Genomic DNA, 26,527 nt, shown 5'->3' with positions numbered 1-26,527 from the left:
TAAGTTTGCAATCCAGACATGACCAGAGGCCTCAATGCCGCCGTGATATCTTGCACGTCTCGCTTGCAGAGAAAGCTCAGACTGGTCACGGAGTTACTAAAAACAAGATGAATTCACAACAAAAGAAGGCAAAAGAAGGCACACAAAAGAAAAAAATGTGAGGGGAAGGAGGGACGAGGCAGGGAGGAGGGTGGCAACAAATTAAATCCAGTTAAATTGTTTTTCCATAGCCAGTGGGCTTGGCAAAGGACCCTCTCACACACGCAAGATGGAAGATAAGTTGCAGGAAAGACAAACCAGGAACTATGGCTGCAGATGTAGGAGAATGTCTGGAATTTACCCCACTGCACCATATCCAACCGACATCTCGCTCACTCCTGATATCCCCGGTCCGCACAGAGGGGCTGCTTAGAAACACAGGTGACCGCTTTCAGCACCGTGCCTCGATATATTATGACATGCAGCCTTTAGATGCTAAATGTCGAGCATCAATACGGGCTGCTCCTCTGTTGCTGTTAAGCCTGATGTTGTGGAGGACGCCTGCACGTTTGGCGTAGCGCTAACACTAGTCGTAGATACCGGACATATTTGGGTCATGTCTTCCTTATCCAAGAGCCCCCGAGTACAGGCTCCCCGCTCTCCCGCTGCTCTGCGCCACAACTCGTAGAAAGCTCTGCCGAGCGTCGTTCCGGAAAGAGAAAACACGGGAGGAGGGTCGATTGTGTTTTATATCGCCAGGTAGGGAGAGACTGTTGAAGTAAAAGGGTTAAACAGGTGTAAAACTAACATTTCCTGACGGTGATGTCGAAAGAACAAATAAGAAAAAGGACATTCGCTTTTGCATCACTTTGATAATATTTTTATGAGGTCACAGACAGTGCAACAAAGTGCTGACAGGGCTAGCCCTCCAGCACAGTGTACTGAGCTAACTAGGAATAGAAAAAACAATGATTACCTAGAGGAAAATGATCCGACACGCCAAAGCATTTAGATGCCTTAGTCCAGTTGAAACAACAACCGTTCATTAATTCTGCGGTCAAAGCTATGCACCCGATTTTAAGTTCTACAGAGATACATTAAACTCAAGGAAAAATGGCGTCCACAAAGTTGTACATTAACAATAATTAGGCCGTTGTTACATTTACATCCTTTTTAGGCTCTTTTTACAGTAACTATCTTTGTCAAGTGACTTATAAGAACATTTTTAGCAAAATAAATAAAGTAACAATTATCTTTGTAAATCCCTGTTTGGTTTTTCCTTAATAATCATAATTTTACGCTGATGATACATCACTCTTTGTTAAATGAGGTTAATGAGCTTTTGCATTATGCAGTTATGCATTAAACTCAAGTAACAGAGGGTGATGAAACTGTTTATATGTTTCAGTTTTTTAGAGACCATCAAAAAGAGACAAATTTGTGGTTCCACAGCATCACATAACGGGTCAAAATTGAAGACCCGATTTGCATGAAAATTCACTTTGGCAAGGAATTACTCGACAGTGATGCACGAGCCCTTATAGACCAGAGAACCGGTCCTAACGTCAGTGTAGTTACTGTGGCATTTCTGTGGCATGTTCAAAACTGGTTATCACAAGGTATGCTTTAAGCTAGCTGACCTAGTCTGTCGCATTTTCGATATCCAGGGCAAAGTTCGAGGTACTTTTGGGTCCGACATTCCAAATAACACGATTTATAAGGCCAACTGTCCCCCGAATTGCCCAAACACTGCAGACAAGCTACCGGTTATTTACAAATCTTGTAATTCTCTCCATTTGTATCCCGTGCCTTCTTCTGAGCGATCTCACACCCTGCTTTCTCTAATGTCATGACTGTCGCTCCCAAAGGGTAAATTTGAACCAGGGTTCAAGTATACGTGGTCTTTTCGTCTTCATGTGTTTGCAGAAATCAGATTTTAGCTGCTATTCTCTGACTGGCCTAAACAGAACATAAAAAAGCGGTGGTACAAAATTTGGTGACCCGACTAGGTAAATACTCCTCAGACACTGCCTTATACAACAACACATACATAGACTGCATCTTCTCCTCTTAATACAATAACCATTCAAGATAAACCCTACACGTGCGATCAGACCAGTGATGAGGTGTCCCTTGTGGAACCAATACGGCACGGTTATTATATTTCACAAGCCTGATGCTGTTCAAACCCTCGACTTAGTGCTGAGTTATGCTTCTGGGCCGGTGCCATGTCCCTGAGCAGCGATTAAGACAGAACAAAAAGCTACTGGGTCAAACAGTGCAGGGCTGCTCACGTCTCCGTCCCCGGTTGCCCATTGAAGTCTCACTTTGGAAACAATACGAAATCAGGCAAGAAAAGGCATCTTCTTTTCAATTCAATGTGATCCTGGAGCAGGATAGTCAATAATAGGGGCCATAAAACAAACTAATGTATTGTGTGTTCTGACCCAAGGCTATTTGGCGCTCATTAAGCATATGAATTGGCTCAAAATATTGTATTTACAAAAAGAAATACGCTTCATTAATCTGATAATGCTTTGAAAGAATGCAGTTAATATACAATTTTACTCATTGCAGATCTAGAAAACAGCTCTGTAGCTGTGGCTTTACATTTGGGGTGGGGGGGGTGATTTGTATTTTATACAATTGTATTTTATTTTAATAGCAACCCATGGAAAACATTTGATCCTACAATACATTTGATAAAATTGCCCAGCATTACTGATGTGTGCAACACGGTCTATTTGTTACTTGTATTTGTCGCAAAAAAATTAACATTTTTAATAAATCAGGATGACACAAATCTAAAAACACAAGAAAGGCAGGTTGTCATGCATATTCAGTATATAGATGAGATGAATAAATCACAAAACATTAATGGATACACATATGCTAAAATAAAAACCTAAAATGCACCAAGATAATGTTTGACTTTTACAATGAACAGTTTCTGTCAAATGCAAAATTCTTACCAAGGCTTTACTTTCAATAAGGCTTCCCCAACTTTCTATATGTTTTGAAATCAACTTTTTCGTCTCAAATATGTCCCTCTGTATTAGTGTGGCATTTTAAGTAGCTGACATTCAGAGAATCTCCATTAGTGGCTTGAATATATGAAAAGTTTATTTTTTGTAAGATTTAGGTATAAATCTGTAACATTGCCCAATATTACTCAGGAAAGTATGTTGCAAACACAATTTATTGCATTACACATCCACCCCCAGACGCATTAATTTCCTCAAACCAAATTACATTATATGGCCCATCGATCCAGATAATCTATAATATAAATGGCACTTGATCTCATTTCTACCTTTCTGTTTATTTTTAATAATATTGTATAACATGAGGAGATTCTTAAGAAAAAACAGTTCTAGAAGACTGGTAAAAAAGAAGTTTTGACATGTTTTCTACATTCCCTACTTCTAACTTACATGAGTCCATACTCATAATAACAGTGTGATTTCAAGAAAGCGAAGGTTGAGCGTGACGAACGTCAGTGATTCACCGTGCCAAACACAAAACTATCCAAACCTGAACTCCTCTGGACACTTAGGTCGTCTTTGTCCCCCAGCTACTCAAACCGCCTCTGCGCTTAAACATAAAAATTGACAGATATGTGCAACAAATATAACATTCAGTTCATGCAGCTTCATGGAATAATCTAATTATAATCTAAAAACTGACCGACGGATGTATGAAATTCGACTGCAGTTGGTTTAAGTGAGATGTGGGCCCGTCAGTAGGGATATGTGGCCACCATCCATGAAATGACAGTCTCATTGATTTACAAAAACATGGAAATACAATGTCTGAAAATGACTTCCATTCAAATAGCACTGATAGCATTCGCCAGTACATAATCAGCGTTACAGTCAGGTACAATGATATACATGAAATGTAGCGCATGTATCAACCTGTGTCACCTCAGATTTGTGTGCACTCTGTTACTGAAAACTGAAAAGAAAGTATCTAATCCAAATATTTTGTTTTTGATGTTATGACTTTGTAAATTATAGATCTGTTGTGTAGGACTAGGTTTTGGTATCCCTACATACATAATAGTCTGAAATAAATTGGGAATATGTATTTTTTTACAATGATGTTTGTTTTGTTAGGATCATTGTTAAGACTATTTTGCTCATTTTAAAAATGCATTTCCCAAATTATTAATGTTAGGAATTAACTGATTAACCTTTGCAGTTAAAGTCTTCTTTCCGTTTCATACTCCCCAACCCCACTGCTGCTGCACCAGAAATAATTGACTGATAGCCCTGCCAACAAATTCCTCACCACGGTTGCACTCTTAATTTAACTTCCAATATCCTCGACAATGCGTATTTCCAAACACGAAAAGATTTAATTCAACAGGATTATAATCAGACTATAAATTGTCTTCTGTCTACAAAAGAAATTACTTTTGATATAAAAGAAAAAGGGATTAAAAAAGTCTACTGACCTTGCTTTGCCCTCTCCGAGTGTGTGTAATTGAATTTTTAATTCTACGGGTCTCAAGGAATCTAAATGATCCAAGAGTTGAGAGCTTCATCGGGGAATGTGGCTGAGATTTAATTGAAGGACAATTACACCCCTCAAAGTAATACTGAGGTTGCATACCACAACATATGTATGATTTACTGCTTCATCCTGCACCCCCTACATTTAATCAAAAAAAACAAGGTTTAATCAGTATTAGGTTTGTAAAAGGCCATCATGCAATTTTTTTTTTTTTTTTTCTTGAATGATGAGATTCAAAAGCAGCAGTACATATGAAACAAACTTGTGACCCAAGATTTTGCTTCATGAAAGAATTATAATGCCTTTTAAATAAATAAATCGGGCCACCCCATTTGTTTGGAAATGTGACGAGTGGGGGTTTGGGCCCGGGGAGACAGGCGGGAGGATGTTGTGATTCGGCAGGTCCAGCAGGAGAATTGCTGCCAGCCGGTCACCGGCATGGGGGGGTAGAAAGAGAAGATAACACGGCAACCGATGTGACTCGTGCTAGAGCCTTTCAGTCCGCAGTAACTGCCTGCAATGAGCCACAGCCGTGAGCTGTGAGCTCAGCCGACAGGAAATCTATCTAATTTTTTATACTTATCTCTGCAGAATATGTTAAGGCAAAAAGTATGCTTATGTCTTTTTAGAAAGCTCTACAAGGCCATTACATTTACAACCAGTTACTATTTCTTCATTAACATAGCAAAAAATTAAGAATCATTTTTAAAACTTCCCCCCATTTCAAAACCAAATGCTGTTGTTAATCTGCAAGATCAACCTTGGTTCCCAACCTTTTTTATACCAGGGACCAGTTTTGTGCATGTAAATGTGACCAGTGAGAAATAATAAAAACGTTTGTCACTTCACAGTATTTAATCTTAATACAACAATTACACTTTATATTTGGCAATTACAATAATTTTGCACTATAATATCAATTGGGTTTTTTTTTCCTGGCTGATTTTTTTCGAGGGCTGGCTTGTGGTAGCTGTTGTGTGAAATGATGTGACAGAGTTAAGTTCGACAGTAAGGCGAAGGCAGAAACTGTCGTTTTTCAAAATAAGATCTGGAAGATCTAATGTAATGAAAAAACTATAACTTGTACCAAGAAAGACTTTCTTTGTGGACCAAATGATTGACTGGGGTTGGGGACCGCTGATCTAAATAATCTCAAATTTACTTCAGATTAAAAATCAAAAAGGAAATATCGAGACAGAAACTTTAACAGGAAACAAATCATGTAAAACCAAGTGGTTAGCTTGTTAGTTTACTGTCTGTAAAGCACAGTTTATACAATTAATGTACGCTTATTCTCTCTTCCCTTAAAAGGACTAATGCTGGACTGACCGTGCTCTCCTACTCTAGAACTTCTGCCGGATAGCGATTGGTCACAAAGAAAATTGCACCTTTCAGTTTCTGCAGGGACTGAGGACTTGACCCTCATGTTGGGAAATTGTTAATTACAGAGTGAGAGGTGTCTCTTTAGATAATGTTTTATACACTCATACCAACTGGATGTTTAAAAATACCAGTCCCTTGAACATCCTGAACAAGTTGCGCCTGCAAAAAAAACGAAATGGCCAAGCAGGGACATCCAGCAGGGACCTCTCTTCCCTTGATTAGTGAATTATTCCACATACTTTCACACTAGAGGACAAATAATCTCATCCCTAGAGAGATATATGGCAGGAGAGCTACTGGCTAAACCACAGATGCACACAAAAGGGAATAATATTCACAAAGCAAGAGAGAATTGTGACTCTCTTTTAGATGCTGTTGCTGTCATTTTAAGATTTGCATTTTCACTTGCCAAAGCTGTTGTGAAATTTTTCCAAATCAACAACATCTTTCCCGACCAAGTGAGGTTCCTTGATAAGTTGTCCCATATTGTGCACAACTGTCTGCCATATGGAACGACAAATAACACATTCGAGTAACTTAAGTGTCTGAATCACCTGCAGTCGATGGGTCTTCGCCTTAATCGGAATATGAGTGTCCATTTAGAAGTATTGATCAAGTAGTGGTTATTTTTAGCTGCTTGGTTGCAGGGGGATTCGAAAATGCTCGGAGCAAAAAATGCTTTCTGAGTGATCCAATCAGGATTGAGCAACGCTGATAATGTCTGGTCACAGCTGGTATTAAAAATGTGTCTTGAACACAAATGTATGATTAGATTTCCCCTCTCTTGCAATGCCAATAAGCACAATTATTTTCCTTCTTGAGACCATATGTATTATTATTATTACCCATTGTGAAGGACATTATAGCTATAATTCACCATGTCTTATCACTGATGTTTTTGCAGTTTACTTACGCACACAGCTTGGCTATGGGTTATACAGAAATGGGTTTCGGGGTGCGTTCTGCACAGGGCGGGCTGAGTTGGCAGTAGATGGTTTCAAGGACAGTTCTTTTAAGGAAGCCGGGCAGCTGGGCAGCGTGAGAGGGTTTCAGTCGGTTGTTGTAATGAACTAATAAACGACACGCCGCTGCGTTGTCCACGTGTGGGATTGCCCGTGTGTTACTGATCGCGATTTCCACACCGTCACACATTTTTCCACTGTGAGGGAAAGTGACATTTCAATTCTTTTTCCGGAAATACCTAGCCGAGCATCGCTAGACCAAATCCCCGGAGTGAACTGCTCTGGTTGTTTGCAGATGGGCAAAAACAAAGGATGTAGATCAAACGCTGCTGTGGATACGAATGGGGAGACACACAGCCAATCAGAGTAAAAGACACATGCAACACTAGAGCCAATCAGAGACAGAAAGAACAATGACTTGGCAAATCAGAGCAATGGAATGTGTGGCATTGCAGCTGAGATGGCGCTCTGGGGATGTTAGCGGACAAACGGTACAAATAATGTCAGAAATCCAGCAAACACAGATTCCTTCACAGCAAGAATACCTCAATTCATTTTGTTCATATTCTAACCACTTTTCAGTCATTTCTGTAATTGTAGCCGGTCTTCATATGGAACCCATCCCTTATGAAATGAGCTACATTGATTTCCTCGACAGGGTGAAGCGTTCAAAAATATCCAACTGAATGGGATAAAAGACAGTGAGATTGGTTGCCAGCAAGGAAACACCACCTTGTATGAAAGACTAGTGTCCTTATTATTTATTATGCGGCAAGAAGGTTCTTGTCTTAATCCAGTGGCCGATTTGGGATATTCTGCGAGGGGTTTCGCACGTCTTTGCAAGACTCGAAATTGTCCCTGAGTGTGAACGAGAGCGAGCGATTGCCTGCAAGTGTTTTATTTGTTGCCCTGTTATCGACTGGTGAGCAGTCTTGTATAAACCCTGCTTCTCACCCTGTGTGAGCTGAAATTGGCTCCAACACCCTCACGACCCTGTGTGCAGGGTAACTGGCATAAATAATGAATGGATGAATGATTGCAGAGAGGGATGAATATTCCCTTCTGGTTGAATGCATTACTCAGGCAATGTGTAGTAATAACTTTTGCAGTACAATTGGACACAATTGTATTTACAATTCTTTAGCAGTGTAACGACACATGAACAGGAAATCCTTCAATACTGTCCGAGTTATAAAACACGCAATCAACTTGCGCTGGAGCCGTCCACTCTTGGAAGCATCATTCAGAGGCAATGAGCAGGATGTTTATCCCGTTGTTACGGCTATTTTCGTCGCCAACAGTGATTCCGGTGTACCGCTAATTAATTTTCTGAGATGTGGATTCAAATATTAAGTCAAGGAGGCAAATGACATAATATATCAACAGCCGTTTCTTTGTTTATTTCCCTTGTTCCTGCCTGTATTAAAAGCCGAGGATGTTTTAGAAATAAGAAGCCATTTTGGAGCGGTGCGGCAGCAAAGTGAACCATTCGTAACTCAAAAGGGACTGACAGGCGCCTCTCTGGAGACTTGATCCAAACCATATCACACTTGAATATTCAGTTGAAAGCGCAAAATAAAAACCGCAATTCTGCTGGTAGATATGACTATACAAGGAATCTTACATGGTGTGTGTGCCTGAAGGCTTTATTAAATATAAAGCAGGTGCACCACCATGAAAGCAGCGGTATAAATTAAAAATAGAAGTTACATCTTCTTCGCGAACATCTCAAATCATGCGCTGGTGCTGACAGGTCAAGCAATTAGAACAATGTCCATGAGGGGTCAGGATTTGTGGTGGCCAGATGAGGAGGAGAGACCCTCTTGTGGGCTGTTTGCATCAGATCAAATCGAGAAGGGAGAAAGAAGAAGAAGGGGGGGTACGCTAATTACTCATTGGAGGAAAGCACACGCTGTTCATGTTTAAGTCATGAAAAGCAAACACGAGCAACGCAAACTCTTGCTTTTAAAATATGCAGTGACAGAGCCAGGAAAGCAACCCCTTGTCTGACATCTCTCTTACATCCAAAGTGCTCCTCCTCTCCTCCACAGGGTTGGCTTTTCCACCAGTCAGTATTCTGCCCGTTCACACATCCTGAGATGAAAAACAGATAACCGACTTGTAATGCAATTTTTTTTTTCCCTGGTTTTACTTCTTTCTCTTTGCCCCTTTGTTCAAAACCGCCACTCACTTTTGCTCGCTAACAGACAAAAAGAACCTTATGTAAGGGGATGCTTAAAACCCCGTGTCTGGAGACGCTCGATTTACCCAACGTGTTCTTGAAGATTACAGAGCCGGGCCCCATGCTGTAGAAAAGTCTGGAAGAGGACGACAGGCTTCCAAGGTCCCACATGTGACAGGAACTGCACAAAGGAGCAGTTAAAAATAACAACACACCTCACTGGTGAATTTTTGATGCCGGGCCCAGTGTCTGCGTATACAAATGCTTCCATGTGCGTGTGAACAGAAGGAGCTGGAAGCTCAGCCGCCGATGAAGTGTGGTCTGCGGTTTAGCGACGGATCCGTTTGTGTGCGTGCATGCCAGTGAGTTCACGCGGGGAGAACATGAGCATCGGCCGGGGCGGAGGGGGGGTTAGAGTGGGTACCTGGGGAAGCAGTGTTGGGAAAGGACCTTAAAAGCTTTGGACTAAAAAGACAGTTGTAAGTAATTAGTTTCATAACTAAATAAAATGGGCTAAATAAATGAAGGTTTGGGGACTGAATTTTATCTTTCAAAGAGGAGGTTTCGAAGGGCCCGTCCCCCCCTTCCAAAAGTTCCGCCCTCCACCGTGAAAATTGTCGATAGGCAGATAGGCAGCAATGACTGACCAAGGAGGGAAGCAAGTTTGCATGCCTCAGCCTTACCAAAAAATTGTGATACATTTGTTTTTGGCTGCAGGTGCAAATTTTAAGAACAGCTTAGTTAATATCAGCAGGGCAGACCTCAACATATCACTGAAATAAAACATCCAATGTCATATTACATTATTTCGATCAATGATGACAAGAAAAAAAAGTTTCATTTTGAAGCAAAGCCATTGTATGCTAAGCTGAATTGGCATTTTTGGGATGGGCAATTTCAAGATTAAATAGGCAGAACTCAACAGCTCAATATTGGAAACCTGCTGCACCCTCGAAATACCGCAAGTTTAATGGCATTTAATGCCAGGAGAATTATGACCGAGATCCCATCAGCTAGACATGTTTCTCTCCTTTTGAAAAACATCTCATTGAGGTGTGACCACTGTGGTAAGATTTGATTACTTTCTTCATCAGTCTCCATCAAAAAAAAACAAAGTTTCTCATATTCACGGCGAGCATGCACTTATTGAAAAGGAATGCCAATTTTATGATAAGATGAGATAAGATAAGATGTACTGTATTGATCCTAGGATCAAATAATACTTTGGTATTGCAAATACCAAAGTATTATATGGTGGTGCAAATGCTGGCAGCACCACGGTAAGGATAGAGAAATAGAAAGTTATTAGAATTCAGACTACAGATGAAAGCACATAGAGTCACACCTGATCAATCTATATGGTTTTTGGCTGTATGTTGTTTTGTTTTTTTTTTTTAATTAAAAAGATGTGTTAGAAAAAGGGATGTAGAGAGGGAGGGGAATTACGGAGAGCGCCAATGTACAGGGCCCAGAATTTTCCTGCTAGGAAAGGGGCTGTTCTGTGGCAACCTCAGCAAGGGGGTGAACAGGGGACACGGAGGGAGGTGACTCAGTGCCTACCCCATGTCTCCCTTCTCCCACAACACGTCTGTTTTAGCTTTTGTAAAAAAAAAAAAAAAAGGCTGTGGGGCAAATAAGAGCGACCCCCAGCCTCTCAAGCGCATAATATGAAGCAGGGAAAGAGAAATCAATGGGCCCCTCTCTCATGAGTGTTGCTGAGTTTCAACAGGGAGGTCAATGGCAACAAAAGGGAGCTGGCACCCAGAAAGCAGGGTGGAAAACTGGGACGCTGAGGTGAATTTGAATAGCAGGGCTTCCAACCCAACGCATCCCCGAACATCATAAACACACCATATATTCAGTATATCATCCACGAGACGACCAAGACTGAGCTTAGCCTCTGCCTCGGATCCAGATGCGCATTTTCATATGCTCATTCATCTGGCTCATTTTTAATCTTCAGTAGAAGGTTATGAAACAGCAGGAGCTTTTACAGTCAGAATCCTCAATTCGTTTCTTAGTTAAAATCATCACTTAATACTGCATCACTCATTTGTTGGAATGTCTTTTTCTTTTCTTTCTTTTTGGCCCCAAAATTTAAATATCTCTGTGAGTTGTACACCCTGAGTTCACTTTGAAACCTCTGCATTATTATCTTGTGGGTGGTAGACAGGCATTGTGTATCATTTAAATGAATAAAATGTCCCTCCTTGTTGTTGATGGATGAGCTAACAGTTGTTATGCTTATGTTTTTTCGCAGTTATAAGCATTCGTGAGGAGGGCTGTTAACATTTTTTGACTCAAGCTGTGGTACTGAGAACTTAAGGGGCTGGATGAATAAATAATAGTTGGAGATTTTGAGAGAAATGCACTCACTCTCCCTACTTTCCAGCCAAGGCCTTAAATAATAGCCCTCCTTAACGAAAAAGAATCAATTACATAAAGTATTAAAGTGTTCCACTGTATACTTTATAAGTTAAAAGTGACGAGAAGCTGAACTGAGAAGGTTAATTCTTTCACACACTGCATCGTGTACTCACACTGAGAGCTTGTAGATGAGATTGATGAACTTCCCCTCTTTCAACCCAAAGCTTTGCAGTGTGACTGAGAAAAAAGTCTGAACAGACACTCATTGCTTCGTATATGTGTGTGTGTATGTATTTTTTTAAACTATACATGTTGATATATATATTTATTTATTTTAATTAAAGGGAACCCCATCTGGGAGAACTAAAAAGCACAGCTATGCTTAACTGTTTGTCTCATATTAGAATCTGTTGTTAAAAAGCCCAAAGAATTATTTCTTTAAAAATTGCAATTTGCAACATATATTTTAACCCAGGGGCCCTGCCATTGTTTAATAGCGCAATGCATGCTGGGTTGATGAAGTATCAAGGTTGCATGGCGTTAACTTTGCACAGTACGGTGCAGTATATACTGTAATAATGGCAAATTGTGCTGCTTTTGGGTGCAGTTTCCAGTCCAAAGGAAACACAGCAGCTGATGCTAGTCCACACAACTTTCCAAGGGACAAGAAGAGAAAAAGGGGGTGCTACATTGCTTTTGGATGCACACCACTTCTCAAGGACCCATGGCTGTATTCTCTCTGGATGCATTTGACGCATTTAGCCGAGCTAAGCTGCAGAAAGAGCTCACAAGTGCTACTAGTTTTAAAGAAGACACTAGATGCCAAACGCTGTGCCTACAGTTTTCTTATAGAGGCATTCAAAAGTTCCTTGGGAAACAACTGAATAACGCTTGAAGAAGCGCCACAGGCAGGAGATGCTGGATGTTTTCCGGCAAGAATGTCAACAACCCACGACTGTAGAAGTATCATCCGATGACAAAAGACCGGGCACCGGCACGATCACGGAGTAGGCTGACGACAAGTCACCCGGTCGGTCATCACAGAGCTCTGTAAGTCTACAGTGAACAGCCGATGACAAAATGTGAAGCTACTTACAACAGACTCTCTCTGTTAGCATTGCAATGCAGTTGCCGCACTCGCACCGGTGGCTTTTGCTGACTCTTGCCTATCCACGTCTAATTTTGTCTTCATTTTGAAGCTAATTTGGATTTCTGAATTCAGAATTACCCATCCTCACTAACGTCTCTCTCGGGTTCAAATGGGAAGGCTTGCACAGATGAAATGTTTTTTGCATTGTATGATAAAATGAGTGGGATCAAGCAACGGCTCAACCTTGTGACGTCATTATACGACGAGCACTGTGACGTAAACAGCAATGGCAACCTACGAACGAAAAGTTTTCTTCATAATTTTATAAAAATTATTGTTTTTATGTAGCTGGTACAAATATTGATCAAATAGAACAATAACGTCTTGGTAAACCACTTTAAACCCCTTTAAACAACATGGCAAGTTAGTGATAATAAAGGTAATCAGTATATTTGTGTATTGTATGCAAGTAAATTAAATTATGTATGCAAGTACATGAAGTTAATCTCAACTGCAGTTTAAGAATAAAGAAAAGATACTTCCAGTAGTCTGAGGTTTTGCATTTTTCAAAAAGGTCGACTGTCATTCAAAACCAAAATCAAGATTATAGCAGTGCTTTACTTGAGTGTATCTAGGTGGAGACTTTTAATGCAGAATGACTGAAAATCACCCCAAACTCTTCAGCCCTCTTTATGTCTTCTTGTCCTTTGGGTTGCTCTCTTCAGGGGTCACCACAGCAAATCATCTCTACAACCCTTTCTCTCACAACATCTGTCTTCTATTCGTCTTTCCTCCATCCATATAGCCCCTTTTTGGTTTTCCAGCCATTCTGGCAATTCCAACCTCAACAGCCTTGTACTAATACCTTCACTACCCTCCTCTGTACATGTCCAAACTATTTCAATCTGACTTTATCTCAAAAACATCTAAAATGTGCTGCCCCTCTGATGGACTCATTCCTGATCCTATCCATCCACCTCACTCCCAAATAGAATTTCAACATCTTTGTTTCTGCTACCTCCTACCTTTCCTTTCCTTAATGCCTTTGTCTCTAAACCAAACTGCATCACTGTTCTCACCACCGTCTTGTACACACTTTTCCGCACTCTCCATTATTCTGGACAGTTGATCCTATGTACTTTAGATCCTCCACCTTTATTTATACTCCCTGTTGGCTCACAGTTCCACTTGGGTCCCTCTCATCCACACACATGTAATCTGCATTGTTGCAGCTAACCTTCATTCCTCTCCTTTTCAGATCATATGTCTACCTCTCCAGATTTTCCTCCACCTGCTCTCTGCTCTATAGATCACAATGTCATTTGCAACTATCATGATCCATGGATATTCCAGTATACCCTCTGTCAGCCTGTCAATCACATAGTCCTGTGAGGACAATGTCCATAGTCCTAGTCCGTCTAACATACTTCTCTTCTACCCCAGATTTCCTCAAACAAAACCACAGTTCCTCATTCGGCACTATATTGATTGCTTTTTCTAGATCCACAAAGGCACAATGCAGCTCCGTTCGACCTTCTCTTTGCTTCTCCATCAACATACTTAAAGTAAATCTTCCATCTGCAGTACCCCCTGTCATATTCCCCCCTTCGGTATGCAAACAATTTCCATGTTATATTCAGAAAATGAAATTCCAGTGAAAAATATAAAATGGTTTACTGTTTTTCTTTTCATATTGACCAGTGATTTTTGGAATGCTTAATACATGTATATATTAAACATCCCGTGTGTATGTACACACACACACACACACACACACACACACACACACACACACACACACACACACACACACACACACACACACACACACACACACACACACGGATGCAGTGTGTTTTCTTGACATGACTACAATGTGTCACAGGCCCATAAAAGAAACTTTAAAGATAAAGATCTGATCTGTATGAAAAAGAACCAACTCAACAATGAAGAATTTTTTATTGTCATTTCTGTTTTTTATTTTTTAGTTTGTTTTGCTAACAATGAAAAAAGGACCACGTGTAACATGACTACACAGCGGTTCCTTTTAGCTCTCAGTGCATAACATCAGCTTATTGTTTTGGCTTATGTCCACTGCGTCACTGTTTGCATTCATCCTAACTAGTCTCAACAACAACACCAACAACAACAAAGTTTCCAGCAGCTGCCCTCGGCAGTAATCCTCTGCAATGTGCTTGGTATGGTGACGGATGCGGCGGAAACCAGCTGGTAAACACAATGATGCATTTCATCTTCAAGATGTGAATGCTGAAGTGATGTAACATAGTCCTATTAAAACAGCTACTGTTGTTTTCAATAGAGGAGTGACTCAGGCACCAGCATTTCTACTTGTCAGCAATGCATTTTCATGCACTTTCTGAAAAAGGGCTGAGCAAACATGATGTCCTTTGAAAGGCCCCTCGAAGAAAAAAAACTCAAGAAAATCTAATTGAGAGTCTTTTATGACACAGTTAATTATCCTATCACATCAGACCCATCAGGACAACCCCCGGCTCTGGAGTGAAAAAAAAAGAAAAAAAAAACACTTGCACACATCTGCAGACACCTAGTGCACCACATGTGTCCGTGTGTGTTTTTGCCGTGTTTGTCTCTGAGTCGCCCTCACCCGGCTGCTCTACGGCTCTCTGTCTGAAGACACATCGCCCTCTGCCCCACTGCTAGCGTTGGCGTCTTGTCGAGAGCGTGGGGCGACCTTCTCCCTTCCCGACTCAGCGGGGCCCTTGGAGCGCGTCTTCTCTTTCCTCTGCTGCTGCTTCTCCAACTTTGACAGCTGGGAAAACAAAGAAGACACAAACACTTGGCTCATCAGGAAATGTGTTGTTTCCTGTTTCTTTCATATATCCCTACTATGCATAATCGCTTCTAAGTAAATAACGACTCAAAATACACTCCCTCTCTTTATATATATATCTGTGTGTGTGTGTGTGTGTGTATATACATACATATACATACGTGTGTATACATAATTTATGTGATACATATAATTCAGCATGGCCGCACCAAAGTAAAGGAGATAGAAATATGACAATAGGCGAGGTGAACCTAGAAATTGTGTTGTTCATTTGGAAAGGGTTGCACATGTTAAAAGTTTAAAACCTAAAATGTTTTATATTTGATCATTTCCCTTGGAGTTTCATTTGCGGAATGAGAAAAAGAAATGGTTTTTCAAACTGTCAAAAGCATGAGATGGAATAAATTAAAGCTCAAAAGATCTTGGTTCTTTTTTTTCTGTCCTCCAGACACGCTCTAAAAATGCTGTATTATGATTCATATGTTTATAATGTAACTTTGTTGCAACACATAATCAGCAAATAAAGAAATAAATAGCTGGAGACAGGGGTTAAAGGCGCATTAAATCCACTTGCGTCACTGAGAAAATCTGAATTCATTAAAATATTGCCTGCTGCCACTGCCTGCATCCTGCGTAGTGTTACGCTTGGTTAGCTTGTCGCTAAACACACTGCAGCGCTCTGCTAGCCCTGTGTTCAAGCCATCTCAGAAAGGGTTATAATATATAGTCAAGTTTTCGCATAACATGTACTTTTAATCTTATTTATTTTATCTAATCATAACATAGCATGTTAATTATAAGGGCAACGAGGCAGTATATACTGATACAGTATCTGTCCACCGCAATTGGATTTATATTTTATTCATTTTGGCAGCCTTCAATGGGATTGAGGTTTAACATCCGCAGTCAAATTCATACCGAATGACACCGATGAAGCTTGTTTCACCAATTTATTACAAAAAAAATCCAAAAGAAATGCTAAATAAATGGACCCTTTTTCCACATTTTCAAACATATACATGATATCTTAACAGACATTTCAAAATAAAAGCTGAAACTCATGGCAACATATACATATACATAGACATATATGTATATTTTTGTCTGGCATAATACTGAGGACACTTCAGTGCTGATGGTTAACGCTGTCCGGACCGCGACTAAGATACTGAAACATGGTGATAGTTGATATGGGGTGAGCCCTGCTCACTTTCTCCACCACTGCTTCAGCTTATCAAACTGTAATGGTGTAAAGTTTGGGAGACTTTTTTTTAATCTAACACTGAATGAATGCCGGAAAAAATATCCTCAGCACATTACTTATGGCAAATTTTCTACTTTACGCATGTTAACTTTAATAAGTGAGCAGCATTTACATCTTCACTGAATGTCCTTATCTCAAGGCAACTGGTAAAATATATTGCAAAAGAAACTATTCCCCTTTGGGCATCAGGAAACTTTTAAATCTGGGCTTCCAGGTAGCTCCGAGGCTGCGTGGGTGTTGCACCGTGACTTGCAGACCGCGATCTTTGCCATATTCTCACAAAGATTCTCGTCACTGACAATAAGTGCAAACAGTTTTTAAAGATTAACTGTAACTGGAACCGTCAACCATGAGAGTTGGTGGGGTTTTGTTTGCCTAGGATTTTTTTTAGATTGCGATAGGAGCATTTGTTGCAAACGCGGGACATCTGGCACTCGCATGTGAGCAATGCACAGCCAATGCCTCTGTGATGCACACGTCAAATAGAATTGTTTTGAAAGCCCCGTTAAAGCCCTTGGAGTTATCTTTGTGAAACTGTGGACTCTTATGTTCTGCTCCAACTGGAGCTATTCTGGTTGGTCATCAGATCACTTCAATGGGTGTACTGTTGTGACTGCGTTCACTTCCGTCACCGTGCCACCGACCGTCACAACAACAGTCGAAGTTGCCCCACCACCACCACTTCGGTGTTCACGACTCATAAAACACAGCAGTAGTAAAGCTATAATGCACCCCGGCATCTGAAAGGGGCCTGTAAACACGGATGCTGAAACTTTTATGGAATGCAGGGAAATATTTATGAACTTAATGTCATGTTAAAAATCCAAAGCATTGCATAAGACATTACATTATTGAAAGGCCCTGCCGGCTCCGCTGATGAGAAATATCGGCAGCACAAAGGCTTCAAAATTGAAAACCTAATGCCGCGAAAAACACACACGGGGGCTTTGCCACAAGTCAAGCTCAAACACAAAGTGGCAAACCGTGACCAGATAGAAATATGACCTTACATGCTCAAACATGACATAATATCTGCGCATGCTGGGCGCCAGCCCAGTGCCCAAATCAAAACGGACAGTCAGGTGAACAAACAGAGAAAAAATGCCCAGAGCCCCTCTGCTATTGACCCCGCTGCTCAGCATCCAAAAAAGTACATCCGAAAAGGATGATTTTCATTGCTCTGGATAACGCCATTGTTTGCTGCCCGCTTGACCCCACCGCTGACAAAATCCCTAATTCATGGAAAGAAAGGAACAGTGTATGTTGGCCGTTGCTTCACTTCACCCTGTGCCAAGCTTAGCCTATTGGCTGGCCTTTATCCCTCATGTTCAGCCTTGGCTGCGCTTCCTCAGCCCCCACAGCAAAACATCCCAAACAGACAAGATTAAAATTCTGAGAACTGCTTAATATCCCTCCCTTCGGGCCAGCAAGCCAAACCCGGCGAGGGGAGAGCAGCCAAAGCCAGCCTTGAGCCAAAGTATAAGGATGCTGGATGAATGTATGAACTTAAAGAGTGAAGAGGCTGCGAGAGGCTGGGGAAATCATTTGTTTACCCACACCGAAATTTGCATTGTATGACTTGTGGAGCAAACACACAGCGATTATTGTCTCTTGTCCGTCCGATCATATTTTTTGTCCGCATTTGACACCCTACAAGTTCTATGTTTCAAAACTGAAATATAAATCAGGCCAAGGGGATAGGGGCTTTGACATGAGTTAAGTTTTAATTTGGATGTATTATATTCCACGAACAATACAGCTTTAACCAAATAAACACATTTTCCAGGTAAGGATAGTTAAGATAAATTTCGAGACTGAAAAAAGTAATTCTAATGAAAACAAATTAAGATTCCATTATCATATATTGAAAAGGTAATTTATTTCTTCGTGGCTGAAAACATGCATGAAATTTCATTAGTGTGTATTTATCTGTATGACACATTTAATCTAAGATGGACCAAACGCTTATCGTCATCGTCAAGGGCAAATACAGAAATAAGGACTTTGAATATATAATCAATTTGCATAAATATCGAGGAAAAGTCAGGATCTTAGGTCATAAATATCAAGAAAAAGTCAGGATCTTAGGTGGGATTCTTTTGTTTTAGGGATAAGGCATTTGGTTTTTTTCCCCTTGTTTGTCAAACACTTTTAGAACTAATACTAATATGGAAAGATATTGTCAACTTACTAACACTGCCGGATCATTTCCAACTTCTGGACTGCCTCCTTAAACTGTGAAATACGAAAACTTGTTTTCCTCCATCAAAAGGAGTCAACCTTCTTAATTGTTGTTGTATCTCACACAAATGATTCTCGATGCAGTTCGGAAAGGTGTGACGGGGTATGAAAGTAAAGAACGGAATATTTTGATTGGACGAGTAGCGAGGGAAGATACATTAAGTGGAGATGCACGAGTAATATAACTTATGCGGACACAGTATTTCAGTAAATGAAGTGTGTGATTGTCCCCCCCGCTGCTGCAATGTACCTGACATGAGAAGCAAAGGTGTTCGCGATCAGCAGGAGAGAAAACATCTCCATCTAGTGGTTCCAAATTATGAATAAAAAAATTATTAAAAATAAAAAAAAAAAAAAGTTCATTATCATGTTCTCCCCGTGTCTGCGTGGGTTTCCTCCGGGTTGTCTGGTTTCCTCCCACATTCCAAAAACATGCAGCGGGTTAATTGGAAAAAAATTGGGAAAATTGCCCCGAATGAGTGAGTGAGTGAATGTTGTCTGTCTTTGTATGTGGCCCTGCGATTGACTGGCGACTAGTCCGGGGTGTACCCCGCCTCGCGCCCCATGATAGCTGGGATAGGCTACAGCATTCCCCGCAACCCTGAGTGCAGGATAAGCTGTAGAAGATGGATGGATGGGTGTTTATTATCAGTCAGAGATAAGCTGCTGCTTTTCATGACGCTAAGAAGCAGAAAATGAATAAATAAAGACCCTCATGCTCCAGTGAGTACGCCATGATTCATAGTACCTGTCTAGGATCTGCAGGACCAGCGGGTGATGTCACTTCAATGGTGACAGGGCCGTCATTTTGGATGTGGACCTGCATGTAGGCTCCAAACTTGCCATCTGGAACCACAAGAAAACCACATTTTAGCACAATGTAATGACTGAAAACACACCTTCATTCCATCTCAGCCGCCGAGGATGACGATACTGCCTCCCACTACAAAAAGTAGATCCCATCTCGTTGTCATTCAAGCACACGGCTCCATAAATAACATGCTCTAATAAAATCCCAGTAATAATACTGGCTTTTTGTGAAAGAGATGCACTGTATAAATACATAATAATGGCTTCAGTGCAAATGTTGACCCCTCTGGGTCATCGCTCAATATATTTTAAGCGCTGAGCATCATGTGGACTGAGACTGAGACATTGGGGACAAAGGATGAAGGGGGTGCGAGAGAACAGGAAGTTCCAACTTAAATGTTCTCATTTCTTCCACTGGGTCTTTGAGATTAATGACACCATCTGCACAATGAAGCGGTACGCCACTGCGCTGCATCATCACTTCCCCTCTCTGGAGGAAGAGGGGACTAATTAGGAAGCCTTGCGCCTCCCTTGCAGGGACAAGGTGTTCTCCGCGCGCCGCTCCCCGGTGGGCTGCCCTAATTCACTGCTAGCGTCACTGGAGCGGCGTCACAGTTCTGACAAACGGCACCTTCCAACCCTCACTCAAATTGGGATTAGAATGGAGGCTGATGAAAATCGGGGGGGAGGGGGGCACAGACCCTTTACTATGTACGTAGCTAGAAACAAGGAGGAGTTTTTGTAATTTGACGTATTAAAAGACTGTAACATTTTGCAGGATATCAAGCAGGGCTTATGGGTTGTCAGGACGATAAACAACTAAAAGAATCGGACATAAGACAGAGCAAGGCTGTCATGAGTTCACCAACCTTTCACAAACTCTGCCTTATAGGCGCTCCTCATGCTCTCCAGGATGCTGTCATAGAAGGGCTGGGCCAGCTCCGCGGGCAGCGCCGAGTGGAAGTCTGGCTTGTTGCCCTTCAGTATGGACTGCAGGGTGAACTGGCTCACACACAGCACCTCCAGCTCCTTGTCCATCACGCTTTTGCTCCACGCCCGTCCTACCTCATCTTCAAAGAGCCGCAGGTTCAGGATCTTGCGCACACTGTGCATGCAGGGAGGGTTGTGATCAGATGTGAGCATAATATCAAGACATATTTTCATTTTGCATTAAAAGGTACTCCTCCTGGCAAGAAGTACATGCAGAATTAAGATTTGGGTCTGGGAGTGGCTTGGCATTGTGGACTATGTGAACGTGAGGGCCAACACTGCAGATCTAAACACGAATGATGAGTAAAGAACCAGTCATTTCAGATGTTTTACTAAGCCTTAATCTGATATCAAATCAGGTCTCAGACAGCAGAGTACTGCCAATGAATATGCTTTGATAAAGTCTGAACGGATGAGGAAATGAAACAGTGTAAGTTGCTTATCCTGAAAGACAAACTCTTAATATTCACATAACAGCACTGATTGAATGGTGGAAGAGAGCATAATTTCAATATTTGGCTTTGCAGATATTTGCAAAACCTGGTTTCAATTTGTGAAACATCTGGATGGATGAACCTCGTCAGTCTGTCCTCAAGGTTTATATGAAGAACTGTGACTGAGGAAATTCTGTCGTTCTAAATGCCACTGTTGTTACTAAATTAGATTTGGTGTGTGTGTGTGTGTGTGTGTGTGTGTGTGTGTGTGTGTGCATATGTGGGGGGGATATATGATATACTGGTGATAGCTTCAAATGTTATTCTCGTTAATACAGGACTTATTATGGTTTATGATTTTCAAAAAGGTGTTCCCACTATAATTATGGTGCAATATGATGTAACATGATCATTATCATTTCTATTAGCATAGAACTCACTGAACTTTGATCAAATGTTAAACACTTTGCAGCAGATGGTCTGAATTAACTTACATGCAGTATGTCAGCAATGAAGTTATCATTACTGATAATGAAATGTAATAATGCAGTGGTAGTGTATGCGTCCTGACATGATAAGAAAACTAAACCTAAAAGTAAGAAGAAAAAAAAAATGAGCAGGAGCAGAGCGGATAGCAATTAGCCACAGATAAATCATCCTTCTTTCTTGGAGCTACTTCAACAAATACCATTTAAAATGATCATGTCTTTTCACAATCACACGGGATTATATGTAGTTATAGGATACAGGTTTTATAAAATTAAGAAGTACAGACAATTAAATTGGATTACGTGCAGTATTTGAGGCTACACTGAAAAAAGTACAACATGCAATCAAAAAAAACATTTGAATGGAAAACAAATACCAAAAAAACAATGTAATGACATGCTTAATTGTATACAAAAAGCAGTAAAGATTGTTGCATTGAAGTTGTCTCAACACAAACTCTGACACAGAGGACTGAAGACTCATATTCAAGCACATGAAATAAGAAAATGAAACTTCAGTCTTGAACATTGTTATGTTGGTGACGAGCAAGGTGGGCTCACATCATTCATTGTTTTATTGGATGGGAGGTCTGTTGAGTCAGACTTTGCAAATATCTGGTTTGATGATTAAATGATGATGATGATGATGATGAATGATTAAAATGGTAAAACTTCTTTGCAGAATATGATATCAGGGCTGTGTTAACTGACTTTGTCTCTGCTCGAAGAAAAACAAAAACGAACTTCATTATTTGGAAATTATTACTAAATCTTCCCAAAGTCCAGATCTTAGTCTGAGAGAAAGTGAGTGTCAACTTTCTGTCACTCAAGTCAGATCAGCGCATCTGGAGGCAGCAGCTCCCGCCTACAAGCACTTACATGAATTCAGCATCCCTCGGTGTGTCCTCCGTGGATATCCCCAGCAGCACACACAGTCCACGGCCTATGGAACTGACTTGCTCGTCACCCACTGCAGGACAAGAGGAAAGTGTGTGTGTATGCATATGCATGTGCATATGTGTGTGTGTGTGTGTGTGTGTATGTGTGTGTGTGTGTGTGTGTGTGTGTGTGAGGGAAGATGACAAACAGGTGACAGGCGGGTTGACGTCACGGTATATCGCAGAGGCTGTCATTCTCCTGCCTCCCTCCCAAGAACGGAAGACTCGGGGATTCTTCCCTCTCAGGGTTTTTTTTTAACAACTACAGTTCAGGTGCCGACACCGCGGCCTCCTAAGAAGCTTTTTTGCTGTTCTTGCGGTGACATGACGTCTAACTGTTTAATCCAATCTTTTCAACGTTCCCCTCTGTTTTGCTAATGCTAGTGCTAACACTTGTGGGGTTAGCTTACGCGCTAGCGACACACTTCGTTGGACAAAGTGACGCAATGGAAAGCGACTCAGATGTGTGTGTCTCCTCCATCTCCCTGCTCACCTGTCACAGACGCCCTCGTTACCCTCTGAATGATGGCTCTCATTGTTCTGTGCAGGAAACAGCGCTCGTCCTCAACTTGCTTAGCTTGTACTTCAGTGTGCAGCCGAGCTGGCAACTAACGGAGCGTTATCGCCCTCTAGTGGCATCTTGGAAATCACGCACATCCTCGTCTCCATTGGAGTCACTTTCAAACTTGGGAGTTTAGGACGCCCGTAAAACTGTATATTTACCTCTGCGTGCAGCTTGTTACGGCAGCTACCCATCACAAATTTGGTCTTGTTTTACTTTCTCAAATGGCTTTTCTGACATCTTTGACATTTTTTTCCATTGAGCATTCCCAATATTCATCAACCAATCTATTCGTTTTGATCTCATTGGTTTTGAGATTGAAATCGAATTTTAGATTTTTGCAAGACCATCCTGCCATCAGAATTAGGGAGCTGCAATATGATTGTGCTATTTTTCCAGATAATTGTTAGTTAAAAAACAACGGATATTTTATACTTGTTAAAATATCTCATCCAATTTAATTATAATTAAGACTGTACTCGTGTTGTTTTCCTCCTCCGCTCCACGCCGCTAGGTGGCGGTAGCTACACAATATCTAGATTCCGAAGCGCCCAAATCAATCAGCGGTGGCAGAAGAAAACGTGAGCTTTCTAATGTCGACCGGCATGAAACTTTGTCAATGAATTTGGTGATTTTATTGGACAAATCGACGCTGGAACGGAGCTTGAGTTGGAGATCTGAAAGAAGCGGTTGTTCGCTAGGTGATGCCCGCGGAGCTTGCTTCGGTGGTAGCAATAAGCCCGATGCTAATGCTAACATTAGCATCGATTGTTTGTTTTCGAGGTTGTGTTCAGGTGTTTTTTTCCATGTCATGCAAGCAGGATGAAGGTGAAGATCCGGCACTGGAGCGGAGTGGCGTCCTGGCTGTGGGTGGCCAACGATGAAAACTGCGGGATCTGCAGGATGCCTTTTAATGGCTGCTGCCCTGACTGTGAGTCACCAACTCACCAAACTTACGCTCACTCTCCTGTTTTCTTCCTACTTTACATCTCACATCGAAATTCTAGACACGACTTTTCACTTGAGCCGTTTTGGCTTATCTGAAGGTACATAGACCCGTTTTTATTTGTAGTTTTACAAAGGTTCTGTTCTACTGGGTGTGTAAACATCACCTTGTGAGCCAAGACACTGAAATGGAACAGGACTGTTCTTGATTACATTATCTATAAAGCACTTTTCATCGTAGTGATATAAAAATAATAATAAATAAGATTAGAGAACACAAAACTATAAAATCCATTCATTCTTTTGGGTCATATTAACGCTAAAAATGCCTGTGTACTGTCTGAAACTTTTATTGGAACACGTCAATCTTGTTCTATTTAAAATAGTATTTGATTGCATACCACTTCAAACATCATTTAAAAAGAGGATTTTGAAAGTTTTAGGTTTTTTGCCAGTCAATTTGTACTCTTCAGTGGATGGGGTTAAGGTGTAATGACTGCATAGAATCTGTTTATTTTAGATTTTATTCTTTTAAATCTTAAGTTTTGTCTGCCATGTTTTTTTCTGATTATTAAATCACAATACAACCGTTAGCTGGCTATACGACAGCTGTTGTAATTCTTGGTGTTTTTTCTGAGCCAAGTACTGTTGAAAAGCCATGGTTCTCTCCTCTCCTGTCACCTAGCAACTACAGCATCTACATTTCGTAGCAGGGACACAGATCTCATGCGCCTCCTAGCGTGGTCGCCTATCGCTGTCATTTTAGACCTCTCTTCAACATTATTCATGCAACAAATAAGCCTAAACCCTCGGTTTATGAATTAAACAAGGGATCTTAAACGGCTCCCCCATCTCCTTCCAGTATACCATCCAGCCTGTGGTGCATAGGTTTTTGTTTTCTCCCTGTGTCAGGCCAGTTTAATCTACCCCTTAACTCACACTGAGAATAGACATGCAGTTCCGTAGACGTTCAAACACTTTAGTACAAATCATTGCAGAAAGCCAAAGTATTTATTTATAGTACATTACTTAAACGGTTAACTTATTTCAAATAGATGTGATAAAAGGACAAAACTGCTTTGCAAATAATCATAATAAAAAAGCAAAGAACGTTAACATGATCTGTGAATATTATTGAAGTAATGTTCATTAGATGTGGTAATAAACTCCAGTTTTTTATGGATGAAGGAACAGCTGATATTTTTAACAAACATTAGAGGGCAAAATCTGTTCAGTCCTTTAAGCATCTACTGATGAATGTCTCACATCTTGTTGATAAAGGAGTGAGGGGTCTCAAATAACTTATTCAAGTCTCACATCTTAGTATGATGCTTGTTTTGTAGGTAAAGTTCCTGGGGATGACTGCCCACTGGTCTGGGGTCAGTGCTCCCACTGCTTCCACATGCACTGTATCCTGAAGTGGCTGAACTCGCAGCAGGTGCAGCAGCAGTGCCCCATGTGCCGACAGGAGTGGAAGTTCAAAGAGTGAGAGTGGAGGAGGCCCTTAAGAGACTTATGCCTCTCACTGATGTGTGTGTGTGTGTGTGTGTGTGTGTGTGTGTGTGTGTGTGTGTGTGTGTGTGTGTGTGTGTGTGTGTGTGTGTGTGTGTGTGTGTGTGTGTGTGTGTGTGTGTGTGTCGCCCACAGATGTAAATATGTTTTTTGTACATGCCCCATGTCCTTTGCATTCTTTGGCAGTTTCACATGCATTGTCTGCGGACTTTGTAATACAATAAAAATCTAATTGCTTCGGCCCCCTGCCATCCGTGGTGCAAATCAGTATTTTATCTGCTCCGTTATTTGGCCAAGAAGCCCCTGTGGTGCTTTTGGAATCATATGATCACAGCGTACATGTGACTAAACCTCTTGACCTGATTACCCTGAATCTGTTTCCGGCAATCTTTTCAAAAGGCATCACTTACACCACAGGTCTTCAACAGTTAGACTTCTGACCCTTTTGCAGAGAGATTGTGACATTTTTTGTTGATTGAAATTGTTTTTTCTCCCTTGTTAATATTTTACCCCCCATTGTTCCCCACATATTTAAATGTCTTCAAACTGACATCAACATCAACATCAACACAACACGTATTCCAGCAAATGTATAAATGGACAGAAGGTGCACTAAGGAGCTCAGGTAAGCTGGGCACCGCTTCAACCTTAGCACCAAACCAGCCCTAAAAAAATCCATCTGTCCATTTCTTTATTAGCCTGGCATTGTATGCAGGATGACTCTGCATGCATGATAGTCGGGCTAACCAGCAATTGCTTATATTTGTTTCTCTGGGTTAAAATAAAAATGTCAAATTCAATAACTTCCATGTGATTATCATGAAACTGACAAACTTGGTGTTTGGCATTTGAAACACTTTACAAGGCATGGCAGTGGCACTGCTACCCTATTCACAGTCCCTTTCACATGTGTAAAATAAAAACATGAATACATGAACCTGTGTATTCAAATATCTTAGTAAGGAGTACACAATACCAATTTCTGCTTATACATGGCACTGGGCCCAGCTTAATATTAAACACCGTTTTATAAAAAAAAGCACATTGGGG

At 41.0% G+C, this 26,527-nt stretch overlaps 2 protein-coding genes across 5 annotated transcripts; one reads left to right on the top strand and one right to left on the bottom strand.

Moving 5' to 3' along the window:
* Positions 1 to 14,407: 14,407 nt before the first annotated feature.
* On the bottom strand, positions 14,408 to 23,098 carry dtd1 (D-aminoacyl-tRNA deacylase 1). The gene is made up of 5 exons (XM_086142865.1): positions 22,952 to 23,098; positions 22,400 to 22,490; positions 20,478 to 20,713; positions 19,547 to 19,644; positions 14,408 to 15,272 (listed from the first exon to the last, which is right to left on the bottom strand). The coding sequence occupies exons 1-5, from the start codon at positions 22,992 to 22,994 to the stop codon at positions 15,117 to 15,119; spliced, it is 624 nt and encodes a 207-aa protein (XP_085998991.1). The 5' UTR covers positions 22,995 to 23,098; the 3' UTR covers positions 14,408 to 15,116.
* Positions 22,638 to 26,272, top strand: anapc11 (APC11 anaphase promoting complex subunit 11 homolog (yeast)). 4 transcript variants are annotated; one of them, XM_086142869.1, is made up of 3 exons: positions 22,638 to 22,731; positions 23,842 to 23,951; positions 25,309 to 26,272. In XM_086142869.1, exons 2-3 carry the CDS (start codon positions 23,843 to 23,845, stop codon positions 25,452 to 25,454), a joined length of 255 nt encoding a protein of 84 aa, XP_085998995.1. In that variant the 5' UTR covers positions 22,638 to 22,731; position 23,842; the 3' UTR covers positions 25,455 to 26,272. The 4 variants fall into 4 exon arrangements, with proteins under 4 accessions (XP_085998995.1, XP_085998996.1, XP_085998994.1 ...); XM_086142870.1 differs by having other exon boundaries at positions 22,658 to 22,731; positions 23,839 to 23,951; XM_086142868.1 differs by lacking the exon at positions 22,638 to 22,731 and adding an exon at positions 23,416 to 23,721 and having other exon boundaries at positions 23,839 to 23,951.
* Positions 26,273 to 26,527: the final 255 nt, after the last annotated feature.

This window comes from Fistularia commersonii, chromosome 35 (genome assembly GCF_037954325.1).
Source record: "Fistularia commersonii isolate RoL2024-O1a breed Wild chromosome 35, RoL_Fcom_v1.0, whole genome shotgun sequence".
Classification (NCBI taxonomy): Eukaryota; Metazoa; Chordata; class Actinopteri; order Syngnathiformes; family Fistulariidae; genus Fistularia; species Fistularia commersonii.
This window is presented reverse-complemented; position numbering and strand designations above follow the sequence as displayed.

Bases quoted from the DNA above. Each gene is read 5' to 3' on its own strand.
- dtd1 (XM_086142865.1), bottom strand. From the start codon at position 22,994: ATGAGAGCCATCATTCAGAGGGTAACGAGGGCGTCTGTGACAG. The intron at 20,714-22,399 runs GTAAGTGCTTGT...CTGCATGCACAG, and splicing joins CCGAGGGATGCTGAATTCAT to TGTGCGCAAGATCCTGAACC. The intron at 15,273-19,546 runs GTACTATGAATC...TTGTTTTCCCAG, and splicing joins GTCCTGCAGATCCTAGACAG to CTGTCAAAGTTGGAGAAGCA.
- anapc11 (XM_086142869.1), top strand. From the start codon at position 23,843: ATGAAGGTGAAGATCCGGCACTGGAGCGGAGTGGCGTCCTGGCTGTGG. The intron at 23,952-25,308 runs GTGAGTCACCAA...CTTGTTTTGTAG, and splicing joins TAATGGCTGCTGCCCTGACT to GTAAAGTTCCTGGGGATGAC.